The 12,850-nt window shown below is 39.5% G+C and overlaps 1 protein-coding gene across 2 annotated transcripts in view; it reads right to left on the reverse strand.

Moving 5' to 3' along the window:
- mpped2a (metallophosphoesterase domain containing 2a) overlaps positions 1-12,850 on the reverse strand; it is a 70,912-nt gene that overhangs the window by 38,561 nt on the left and 19,501 nt on the right. For both annotated transcript variants that reach the window (XM_084364060.1, XM_084364059.1), the window contains one exon: positions 8,365-8,546. In XM_084364060.1, coding sequence (XP_084220186.1) covers positions 8,365-8,546 — 182 coding nt within the window. The remainder of the gene's footprint in view (positions 1-8,364; positions 8,547-12,850) is intronic.

Below are 12,850 nucleotides of genomic sequence, written 5' to 3' on the forward strand. Positions count from 1 at the left end.
TTTTAATATTATTGCAATGAGAAATTAATGAAGCCCATTCACACTGAGAAAAGTTTCAATCTGTTAATCAAAAATTTAACAAATAAAGATTTAGACCAACTCTTTACTCTGCAGTGATTCAGCATGCCTGAAAAATACAGGTTGTTGCAGAAACATGACATACACAAAAGTTTTGTTAAATCTTTACTTGTACTTCTTTTACTGCATGTTGTCAGCAAATCTTTATAGGATATTATTGAATGTACACTGAAATTTTGACCTCACTGAAAATAATTCTTTACACTTCACAAATTCTTCGCCTGCAGCGTATTTTGTCCATACCGTGCAGCTCTGCTCTCCATCAAAGCAGAACAGTATTTTATAAAATCACAACAGCGTTGTACTTTCTACCCGGTCAGTGTATTTTTACAGAAACAGCAGGCTGTCCTAATATTTTGTACATGAAACATACACTCCCTCAGTAGCTCCCTGTATACCTAACCCTGAGCACAGATCAGGACTGGAAAGAAAACTCAGATAAGTGGAGGGAAAAAATACCCTCAATTCAGACAGTCAGAGAGGTTACAACCATGGCTAACGGCTCTGCTTGACCCCAGCAGACCACCGTCCATCTCTGCAGACACTAGGCGGCTGGGAAAAGCATGAACCTGAACTAAATAGAGGAGAACATCCATTACAATTCTCATCCCCTCATCTTTCAACTTCTGCTGTGCCCTTTTTCGCTCTCCTCTGTCAAGGTGATTTGTCCCGGTTCCCCTCCACCATCAAGAAACTGACTTAATACTTTATTCCAGCCGATTGAGCACTCAACCAAAGGGTCTGGCCTTCATCACCCTTGCTTTCTCTCTCTATATTTCTTTTTTTCCCTTTCCTGGATTCTGTTTTTTAGGCTGCCTGTTGATTTTGTTCGAGTCTTCCTTCCTTCCTGTCTTTTTTAACCTGATCTGTAGGTTGTCTGCAGGGTAATTTATGTGCAGTGTTAGCTGAACCATATAGGGAAGAATGGGTGCTGAGGGGGCTGAAGCCCCCCTGACCGCAAATTACAGCAGCCTGAACTAAGACAATATAATTTATAATAGGCCTGCAACTAATGGTTATTTTTATGATTGATTACAATGCTGATTCATTTCTCGATCTATCACTTGGTTGATAAAATGCCATAAACAGTGAAAAAGGTCACAATTTTTGTTTTAGTTTGGTCACTTTCAAATAATACATAAGAAAGGCATTAAATCCTGGCAACTGGACTGAGGAATGTTTTGCGAGAACAATGAATACTAATCAATAATTATTTCAACTCCCAAATTTCTATAGTTTGCATAAAAACTGCAGACAGAATACTACAGAAATCGTTTTTTAACCGACAGCAGCACTTTAGAAGCTGGCACTGACACAAGTGATGACTGAATGACTTACTAATGAGTTCATCCTGATTATTAAAGATCATTTCTTAACATACTGTCGTATCGTTTGGATACCATGTGGTGCTGTGAGAAATCACAACCTCCAACGGATTAAGGAGACCTTAAACATAAAAAAGTTCTTGGGATGAATGTGCAGTGCTGGGTAGCCTGTATTAATTTGGTAGCTCATAATTATAAACTAATAAGCTTGCGATCCATTTGATCTGCATTGTATACAGATGGAATATATCAATCAATAAACATCTTCACAGCCACTGACCTCAAGAAGCAGAGGCTTAGGAATCATGCTCACTTTATTTTTCGAAGGTTGGGTTTACCGTCCGATCAGTTGATGAGCTGGTTTTGGTGATTTGCAGGTGTAACAACATTCTGACTTAAATGAGCCTAAGTTTGAATGTATAGATTAAACATATCCTTTGCTAAATGTTGAAATATAGCTGCTGAAATGATTGCCAGAACTGTAAAAAAAATGGAAATCATTTTACATGCATTGCAGGATTACTGCACAGGTCCACAAGCAGGATGCCTACATCCACCTTTTGTTCCTGTGCTCCATACAGCTCTTGGCCAGTAACAGCAGAAGGTCATGACGCAATCCAAGAGGGCAAAATTGAATTAAATGTTGAATAAACAATGCAATAAAACTTATTTGTTGAATGAAAATACTTTTGACTCATAATGGTAAGATAAGATGTGAGCACGATGCTCAATTTTGCAGCGCTGAAGTTCAGAATTGGAAACAAAACTAATAGAAACTGAAAAGAATATAAATTCAGTCAAGATACTTTGGCTCGATGCAGATAAATAAAATTTCCCCCCGCATCGGTCTGAGGTGTGTGTGTGTGTGAGTGTGTGTGTGAGTGAGTGAGTGCGAGCGAGTGTGTGTGTTCTCTAATGCTGAAAATGAAAGAATCATGGTTCCCCCGGTCTATAGGTTTCATTCCCGCTACTCTAAATTAGCTCTTGTCGCGTCTCAGGATCATAAATTCCAGTCTAACCTTATATGAGAATACAGTCTCTCAGTCCCCTAGCACTCTAACTGGATCACACATCCATTTACACACACACACACACACACACACACACACACACACACACACACACACACACACACACACACACACACACACACACACACACACACACACACACACACACACACACACACACACACACACACACACACACACACACACACACACACACACACAAAAAAGCGAATCATCCTCTCCGCCACCACCATGCAGGGAAAAGGTGGGGAAAAAACCTAATTACCATCCAACAACTCCATCTCCATTACTCTACTGGGAATTTCGGCTGCTTTTTATTGCCACCGTGATACATCTCACAGAGGGTTGGAGGAGTGATACACCTAGATTTATTTTGTATTCTTCGCCCACAAACAGGGGGCATGAAAGACAGAATGAAAATCAAAATGAAATCTCTGTAAAGTACGAGAACAATGTGTGCAGAGAAATGTTTTGTCATTCCTCTCAAGAAGGCAGACTTCAAAGAAGACAAAAACATCTGCACACAGTGATTTTTACAAGACGATAATAAAAATACACTATTTTCAAAAAGAGCAAACAAGAATTAATGAAAAATCATATTGAACACTGCATCCCCTGAATTAAAGAGGTGAATATCTAAGAAAATTAAATTGTCACCTCCCCCAATTCTCCTCGCTCATCTCCTCAAATTAATCTTTGAGGAAATATGATCCAAGATCCAAATCAACATGTCCAGTTATTGCAGAAGCTGCAAATATGCACTAGTTTTATCAAACAAGCCTTTCAGCTCTGACTGAAGTTGTGTCTTTTAGTTTGTTTTTAACTTTTTATACAGATATTTATTACAGTTGAATGCACTGATGCACACTGGAGCTTGTGCAAACGATTTTGTTCGCTTGTTTCATTTGCATATGCACTCAAGGAATAGGCAATAAAGTGAATCTGAATCAATGGAGCATTTTAGCATCTTTCAGGTTTCTTTTTTGGTTTAACAAAATGCAACTTTCCTGTTCTGGTTGTTTCAAGCCATTGCGGTCGTTTGTACTTCCAGCAGTAGTTTGAGGATAAAACAACAAGAGCAAAAGGAAAGTGAAAAGTGAACTACCGTTCACCAGGTGGCCAGAACCATGACTTGCTGTTTAAGTGTTCGTATAAGCTACAACTAACAAATACTATAACTATCAATTAATCTGACATCAATTTCTCAATTATTTAATACATAGTTTTGTCCATAAAATGACAGTAAATAGCACAAAAAATGCCAAAGTTTAGTTTCCATGCCAACTAAACTTGTTTTGTCCAACCAACAGTCCACTACCCAAAAAAGTTTTGTTTACGATCATATAAGCAGAGGACAATCGTGGCATTTTACTTAAACGATTAACAAAATGTGAATAATGTTGGCAAGTCATATCATATAGATGTAATGTGAACATGATATAGCACATATTATAGAAATGTCAATATAGTATGTAGCCCATGATCCTTTCAAATGCTGCCAACATTTAATCTTTATACAAGGGCTGCAATTATTTTTTCTTATGAGCAACTAATATTCATCTTTAGCTCTACTGTATTCGGGCTACTGTTTATCTTCACAACTTATAAAGGGGATGATATGCAAATGTTAAGTTTACAGCTTTCTCCAGTGATGCAATCATCACAATTAAGGATCATTTTCATGTCAAATTTTGGTGTATAAATCATAAGAAATCATCATATATCATTTTGGCAGTGTATGTAAGGAGAAGGGGTTGTGTGATTGGATTGTGACACTTGCACAATCTTTATTTTCCATGTTTAACTCCTTGAATGTTTAATGAAGCTTTGAAAACAATGTCTCGAAACATCTCCACTGTTGTTAAACAGGAAGTGAGCAAACCCGTCTATGGTTAGTGCTCATTGTTGAACACATCATCTTCCCCCATCTTTACACATTACACATCTGAGCATAGACCCAAACATACATAAGCTACTGAGGCATCTGGGAGCAGCTCAAAGCAGCAGATCAGAGCTGGTGCTCTCCCATCAGACAGGCTGGGTCAGGAAAAGCTCGTTCCTCTGCATCGATCTTCAATGATTTCCCTCTACAGGCCAAACATCAGTCGATGGCCTGAACAAACTGCTGCCTCCTCCAGAGTCTGAGAGGAGCAGACGGAGGAGGCCAAGAGGGAGGAGTAGAGGAGCACAAACACACCGCTCAGTTTACAGATGCTTTAGATCTACAATAACAACCATCCAACCCAAGGTTAAAACTCTTTGGATTCTGTTGTCCTTCCAGTGACGATTACAGCTTTGCTTTCAGGAAATGCGAAATGAAGATTATAGTATGTTCCTTAAAAAAAATCCCCAGATTCTTATAATGTGGAAGTGGTTCTTGTAACTTAACCCAACACGAGAGTTTAATATAACTTGCAGAGGAGTTGTAACAAGAGCCTCTTCTCCATATACTCATGTAGCAAACATTTAATGCCCAAAACAATGTACATTTACAGAATACTTCAGTTGGACCAGAGGCTGACCATATAAATGAAAACCCTTGTTGACAGAAAATATTTAGCAACTACAAGCATACAATCGAAAGAAGACCATACCAAGTTTTTCAGAACAGTTTTTACCTGAAATGCACGTTTAAGTTTTGAGCGTGTCTGAGCAGCCACTTCACGCTGTGCAATCCTCCTCTTTCAACTAGAAAAACATTAAATTATTGAACTAATGTGTCTTCAAAATGCCATTTTTCCATGCGACTCGTGTCACGTTGCTGATTCTCACCCTCCTCCATGTCTGACTCACTCTCTCCCTACCTTCATCAACAGACAAAAAGCGGCCTTGGAGGGAAAATCAAACCTTTCACATTCACTTTATTAGAGCCCATTCAGTATGTTAAGCTCACATCTACACTGCAAACGCAACATAAATAAGCTACATTTTCTCAGCCTGCAGACTGTTGAGAGCTGTCTGTGTTTCAAACAGCAGACATAAAAGATATAGACTAAAAGAACATGTTTTCACCGACTTCAAAGCTTCTACACCTCAACATCTGAAATAAATACTAACTTTTGCAGAAATAACTTTTACAGAAATAACATCTTTAGAGGGATTTAACCTATACAGATATGTGATAAAAGATAGACCAGTTTATCTTTAAACTTGACCAATATCAGTTATAAAATAAGACCATGTAACTTCTACATTCTAACTATTCTTATGATGTTATGACCTTTCTGGTGAAATTACAACTTTAATCTCAATTTTATGATTTTTCCCTCAACTTAATACATAAAATCTCCTCTCCCGACCATTTCCTAAAAGTGGTTTTAATATTTTAGTTTTAATTTTCTACCCTCCCATCACGACAGCTCCACACAGACCTTCAACAGGACATTAACAGGCAAGGCGCTCCCAACTGCACTGAGCCATTTTCCACTTTGCTCTGCATCAATTCCCCATAACAGCCGATATTGCCGTTTTCACTCTGGCTTAACAAAGTAACGACACACACACACACACACACAGATATACACACACTTTACGTAGATGTCAGCGCTGATGGATGGAGGAGTTTGATAGAAAAGCTGAACAATGCGTCCTCCTGGTGGTGCCAGGTGCTGTATCGGCGGTGACGCAGCAGAAAACAGAGCGGGAAAGAAATAGGGCATGCCTGCATGTGTGTGAGTGTTCAGCCAGTGTGTTTCTGTTTCAGTAGAATTAGGGCACAGCACCTGGCAGTAGTTTAAAGATTCAGCTTGGCAGAGTGGGTTCACTACTGTGGCTGACCGACAACAAACCACAGCCACAATTCATAAAACTGAAACTTGAGATTTTTAAAGGTGCAGAGACAACTGACAACGAAACAACCAAAGAGAATGGTTGAGTATGTTTAATCACTGCAACTGCAAACCTGGAGTTGTGAGTGTTATTGTACCTAACATCCAAACGCATTCATACTCATGTTTGTCTTCAATCGTGTCAACGGGCCAGGATCAAGTTTTATAACATGTTTTTCTGTCTTTTTTGGGGTTTTCCATTCACATTAAGCCAGCATTATGCATAACTGTCTTTTGAAAACTCATTCCAGAGGAGATAAAAGGTGCAGCTAGAGACAACCAATCACATAGGGAGGTAGAGGAGATTCAACTACTTCAACTCTGAAGGGTTGAAACCTTGGCAGTCATATAAATTGTGTTTTCACATTTATATGAAATATATAAATATATTGGTAAATATAGGGTTATTTTAACCATTCTTGTGTCCGTTTGTTTTTATATCGAGTGTTATTGTGAGTTGTATGACTTTGATGATGCATTGCTACTGCGACAGTAAAATTCCCCGTGTGGATTAATAAAGCTAGCTAGCTTTGTTTTTTTCGTGTTGTAAATTTTAAAAAAATTAAAATTTTCAATGGAAGTCAAATATGATTACAAATCTGTAACTTTAATTAGGATGACAGGATGCAATTTCAGAATCCAGTGCAACTTCTGTGAAACCAGACTCACTGCAGCAACTGACGTCTTTGGAGAGGCGAAACCTTGACAGCCACCTTTCAGCTCTGCAGGGGCTGAGAGTTTGATACTCAAAACATAGATTTTGAGAGGAGTACCACTTTAGGGGGTTCACACTCTCACAAGCTAAGCTAAAGGTTCCCTCTCTAACAAAGAAAATAGGTCAGGCTGTTCAAAAAGTCAAGAGTTTTCTTTGAGACTTCTCACCCTGTAATTACTCTTAGTTTTAAATCATGGTTCAATGAGAAGCATTTTCACTACAAAGCTATACTTCCCTCCCAGCAGAAAAGTACGTCATGTGTTGAGCTGAATCTGGATTTTGAAGGTAAACAATAAACACCACTGCCAATTTCAATCCCACCATGCTTTTTAACATCAAACCACTTCCTGTTTCTTGTGGTTTCTCCTCCCTCTCATCCCCTTTTTCACATAAAGCAAAATTTTCTTCAGCTGCTAAATTGTTTTATCGCTGTCCATGTTTATTCACCCCAAATAGCCAGGTAAAGACATTAGCTGAAACTAGCTTGCATGGTGCATACCAGTTTTGTGTGAGAAGGGTGCCTCTTCGTTTGCATGACAGCTCAGCTTCTGTCTGATTTTAAAACTCAAAAGGAACTCAGTTCTTTTGGTAATTTCCTCCAGCATGTTTTTCACTCTTGTCTCTGTATATTCATGAACTGGAGTCATGCAGCTTTGGGATACACACACATTTTCCCTCCAGTTTTAAACATTTGCAACTTGTGCAGACGTGTCCTCACTTCAATTTATTTATTTATTTATTTATCTATTTATTATCTATATTTATTGAATTCGTTCACATTAAACTTCAGGAGGTAGTTTTGTCTCACCTGTCAAGTGCTGATGAACATGCAAATACAAACGATTGAGACATAGTCAAAGAATTCAAATATCTTCAAACGTTGAAAGCCAGTGTGGTGGGTGGCGCTTATTGATTTATGCAATTGCTAAGAGGGAATGTCAGACAATGTGTGTGTGTTTTTTGGTTTATGTGTGTGAAACATGACTACATTAGAGGGACAAAAATGCTTCAGAGTCCCTTCAGCTCTCGCCTGGAGAGTCTAGAGATGAAACACTGGCTGCTGGGACAGACGCCACACATATGCGCACGCACACACAGCCGAGCGCTCCCACCCACAGCATGGGGCCAGAGGGAGAGGTCAAGGGTTAACTGAGCCAGGGTGTTAGGTCAGAAGGGTTAAACTGGACACTTTAGCACAGCAGTTGTGGGGTCTGCAGGGGAGGTGGAGGGGGTTCACTGTGTGGTCCAGTTACTGGCTATGCGTGTAACATGTCTCGTGTCTTTTGCCGCTCACCCTGCTCATGGAAGCTTGTGCATGTCAGTCTTGTGTGAGTGTGAAAACAATGCAGTGGTGTGCAGCTGAATGTGTGTTTTAAGCAGCTTTGTACCTAGCCAGTCGTTGAACTTCTTAACCTCAGAGGGCAGGCCCAGCTCGGTGAAGTCACCCATGTGCAGCAGTACGTCGCCATAGGGCATCTGGATGCCGTCTGTACGCGAGTGTGTATCTGAAACACACACAAACCTGGTGTGTCCCGCTGGCTTGGGTGTGTCATAAGGAATGGGGTCCACCCTGAAAAAGACAGAGAGAGAAAGAGGTGTTGAGAGTGGGACTGAACAATGAGTCCTAACATAAGAAACTATGACATTTATCTCAGGAATGAAACAGTAACAAGTATTTCATGATTCATCGGTGGTGGCTTCTTAATTCAGATATATTTCTTTCGATTCATTACAGTCTGACAGGTTAAAGATTTGTCCAGACTGTGGGCTAATCGGTTGACCTTTGAGTTAGAATCAGAATTTTGTGTAGTTTCCCATACAAGGAAATTTGCTTTGGTTAATTGCTGCATAAAAATAGTATGATAAAATCTAAAAAAAGATAAAAGCAATAACTATAAGTGTCAATAGGCAGGAATAGAAACATAAAAAATTAAAGATGTAGAGTTAAGCATGAATGTGAAGAAGTTAATACGTTTAAATAACTTGAACAGGTACTGATATCTAAACTGTAAACTCTAAATTTCATTTAATTGTACGGGAATTTGACCGTTTCTTTATTGAAAACTGTTATATGGGGCATCTTCGGAGCCTTGGGGTTAAGATGTACCCCATACAGACGCTACATTGCTGGATTAGAGTCCGGATGGGGACGTTGAATCGCACCCCCATCCTCTCTGATTCTGACACTGCCTGTCTGACTCATTTGTCACTTTCAACAAAGTTTGCAAACATTAACTATAAAAAAAAAACCCAAAAACAAAAAGACACCCGTTATATCAGTACATTGTGCATGGCTGGATGGAGATTTATGTCAGTGACTTTGTTTAACTGCTCTGTAGGTAACATTGTGTGTGTTGGTGGTGCAGGTCGTCTCTTCTTTCCTTTCCAGGGTTTATTTTTGTCCCTCGAAAGAAGACGTGTGCAGTTGTTAATTCTTTGAATGAATATTAACAACAGTTCCACATACCAAGATAATCAATGATTTACACCTGTTATATTGTGTTAAATTACCTGTTTTCACATCAGTGCTACATTTTGCTTTGCTCTAATCAATGTCTAATCAGTGTCAATCACCTGCCCAGTGAGAAGATTATCTGTCTGGAAATACTTCTCTCACAACATGCTGCTCTAAAAACTGCAGTGAATATCAAGTTATGTTTAAGTAATCTTTGTTTTCATTTAAATGGCAACCACATATAATATGAATTACTAAATGATACAGTAAAATTGTAACACAGACAGAGATCAAATGTAATACATATACACTGGCCGGCCCAAAAAAAAGTCACTCGCTCTAATATTTCGTTGGACCACCTATAGCGTTGATTACGGCACGCATTCGTCATGGCATTGCTTTTTGATAAGCAATGTCACAACATTTATTTCTGTCCAGGGCTGCATGAATTCTTCACTAGGATCTTGTATTAATGATGGAAGAGTTGGGCTGCTGCGTAAAGTCTTCACCAGCACATCCCAAAGATTCTCAATGGGGTTAAGGTCTGGACTCTGTGGTGGCCAATCCATGTGTGAAAATGATGTCTCATGCTCCCTGAACCACTCTTTCACAATTTAAGCCTGATGAATCGTGGCATTGTCATCTTGGAATATATCCGAGCCATCAGGGAAGAATAAATCCATTGATGGAAAAACCTGGTCATTCAGTATATTCAGGAAGTCAGCTGACCTCATTCTTTGGGCACATAACGTTGCTGAACCCGGACGTGACCAACTGAAGCAACCCCAGATCATAACACTGCCCCCACAGGCTTGTACTGTAGACACTAGGCATGATGGGTGCATCACTTCATCCACCTCTCTTCTTACCCTGTTTCCCCATCACTCTGGATCAGGGTAAATCTGGACTCATCAGACCACATGACCTTTTTCCATTGAGTCCAATCTTTATGCTCCCGAGCAAATTGAAGCCTTTTTGTCCCGATTATCCTCACTGATAAGTGGTTTCTTAAGGCTACACAGCTGTTTAGACCCAGTCCCTTGAGTTGTCTTCACATTGTGTGTGTGGAAATGCTATTACGTTCATTATTAAACATAGCTGTGGCTTCTACTGTTGATTTTTTTAACGATTTGATTTCATCAAACTTTTGACCGCTGATCCAGATCAAGATTTTTTTCCGACCACATTTCTTCCTCGAAGATGATGGTTCACCACTATCCTTCCATGTTTAAATAATGCGTTAAACAGTTCTTAACCAAATTCTAGGAGTTTCAGCAATCTCCTTAGTTGTTTTCTTTGCTTGATGTAGGCCAATAATTTGACCCTTCTCAAACAGAGTAAGATCTTTTCCAGACCACAGGATATGTCCTCTGACATGGGTGTTTAAGAAATGAGAAGCTACTCACTGCATCAGTTAAGGTTAAATAACTTGTTGCCGGCTGAAACATTTTAATCACTGCAGTAATTATCCAATGGAAGGATCTTACCTATTTACTTAGTTAAATCCAGGTGGTGCCTTTTTTTTTGGCCAAGTAGTTTATATCTGAGATGCAAGAATTTGAGGTATTCACCCTCAGTTTCTCTTGACACCGTTTGTGAATATTTTCAGCCCTTGAGGTCATTTGCAAACATTTTACTATGTGTAAAGAATGCCTTTAGTACTTTTGTCATGATCCCTATGAGACAGCTCAAACTGCACAGCTTTACACTGAAACTGATTTCTTACCTGTTCATGACACTGTCATCAGATAAGTATGTTTGATTCAATGTTATCAGTAAGAAAAAGACCAAACTCAACTCATCCCGCAAGCTCTGAAATGTTCCACTTATTCATGAGATGCCTGCCCTTAGTTTTATTTAGTCATTTTATAATTTTGAACATTATTCTCTTTAAACAGAGCTGCAATTCAAAGAACGTGTCCTTTTCCTCTTTGTGATATTCTAAAAAGGTGCACTCGATCCAGAAGCATATTTTTAGGAAATGTATGCTAATTTCATACCAGATAGCAGAAGGGGCACAGCTGAAGACTGGAACATTAAAAAGATCATTTGTTGTGCAAAATAAATTACATGGTCCACAGAATAATGAATGCAGGAGAGCAAAATGCATCTCAAAGAAAAGAGGAGACATAACAACAGTGCAAAATGTGTAGTTTGGGCTGGAAAACAACCAGCGCTCGGGCTGATTTGTGCACACAAGGAGGGCAATGGCTGTTTTGTGGCATCAGATTGGCTAAAGAGACGGTGAATTAAGGCATGCCATGTCCTTCCTATCCATTATCTAAAGAAAAAACACTTAGACCCAAGTCTGGCAGGAAAAAGCCTTTTCTTCAGCCTTTTTGTTCGATGTGATCACGTCTGTTAAAAAGGGAGAAAAACCTGTACTTTTTCTGACTGAAAGGAAAGAGGAAAAAAATCATCTCGTCTGTAATTGAAGTCTACAATGTGCAATCTTCCAGCACTCTGCCACTAGACCATTATTTCATTAGAAGGGATGTCACTCTGTCGACAACATCAGACACATAATCAACGCTGCAATCTCCAACCTGACAAGCACACACACACACACATGCAGAGTCAACTTGCATGTGTGAGCAAACATGACATAAAAAACAGCCACAGAGGAAGATGAAATCAAAAGCTTTCACACTGGAGAAGACGGCATTAATAGAGATGGACAAAATGGGCACCTCGGCACGAAAGAAAAGCTTGTTTGAGGACTTCTCATTTGGGAAGCAATTTTCCTGTTTCCCCATTTCTAGGGCATGTTGAGCAGAATATTAGGCTTCACAAACAGCCTGGAATCTGTTGTTGTTCTGTTTTTGAGTTGAACTGTCATCTGCACGGTCTTGTTAGTGGTGGGACAACAGTGGACAAGCTGGTCACCATCTGTAGCGTGTCGTCACTGTATGCAGTCTGTAGTCCAGCCACCATCTGCAGTCACTGTCTATGGTCAGAAGTCTGTAGTAAGGGTGGGCAAATTGGATAAAATCCTCAATCATGATAAACAAATGGGTGACGAAGAAAAGATTAGGTGTCTTGGAGAGGAATTTGTTCACCGTGAGCTGCCAGAACAGCTTCAGTGCTCCTTGTCAGACATCCATCTCCTCTTTGTACTCCATTTCTGCTCAAGATATTCCCTCACGTTGTGTCAGAATTGTGTTGGAGAGCACCATCTAACACATCACTCCAAAAACTCCCATAGCTGTTCAACTAGGCAGAGATCTGGTGACTGTGGAGACCACAGCAAATGACTCACATCATTTCAATCAAACTATTCAGTGAGCACTCGTGCCTTTTTATGAAAGGCATGTGGATCTGAAATGGTAATTCATTCATCAATTCGAAATTGTTCGTTTTTTGTCGTTCAAAATTTTATTATGATTTATAGTAAAAGTTCTGAAATCTAAATAAGAGGG

The sequence above is a fragment of the Pagrus pagrus genome, assembly GCF_965226575.1.
Source record: "Pagrus pagrus genome assembly, chromosome: 1".
NCBI classification, from domain to species: Eukaryota; Metazoa; Chordata; class Actinopteri; order Spariformes; family Sparidae; genus Pagrus; species Pagrus pagrus.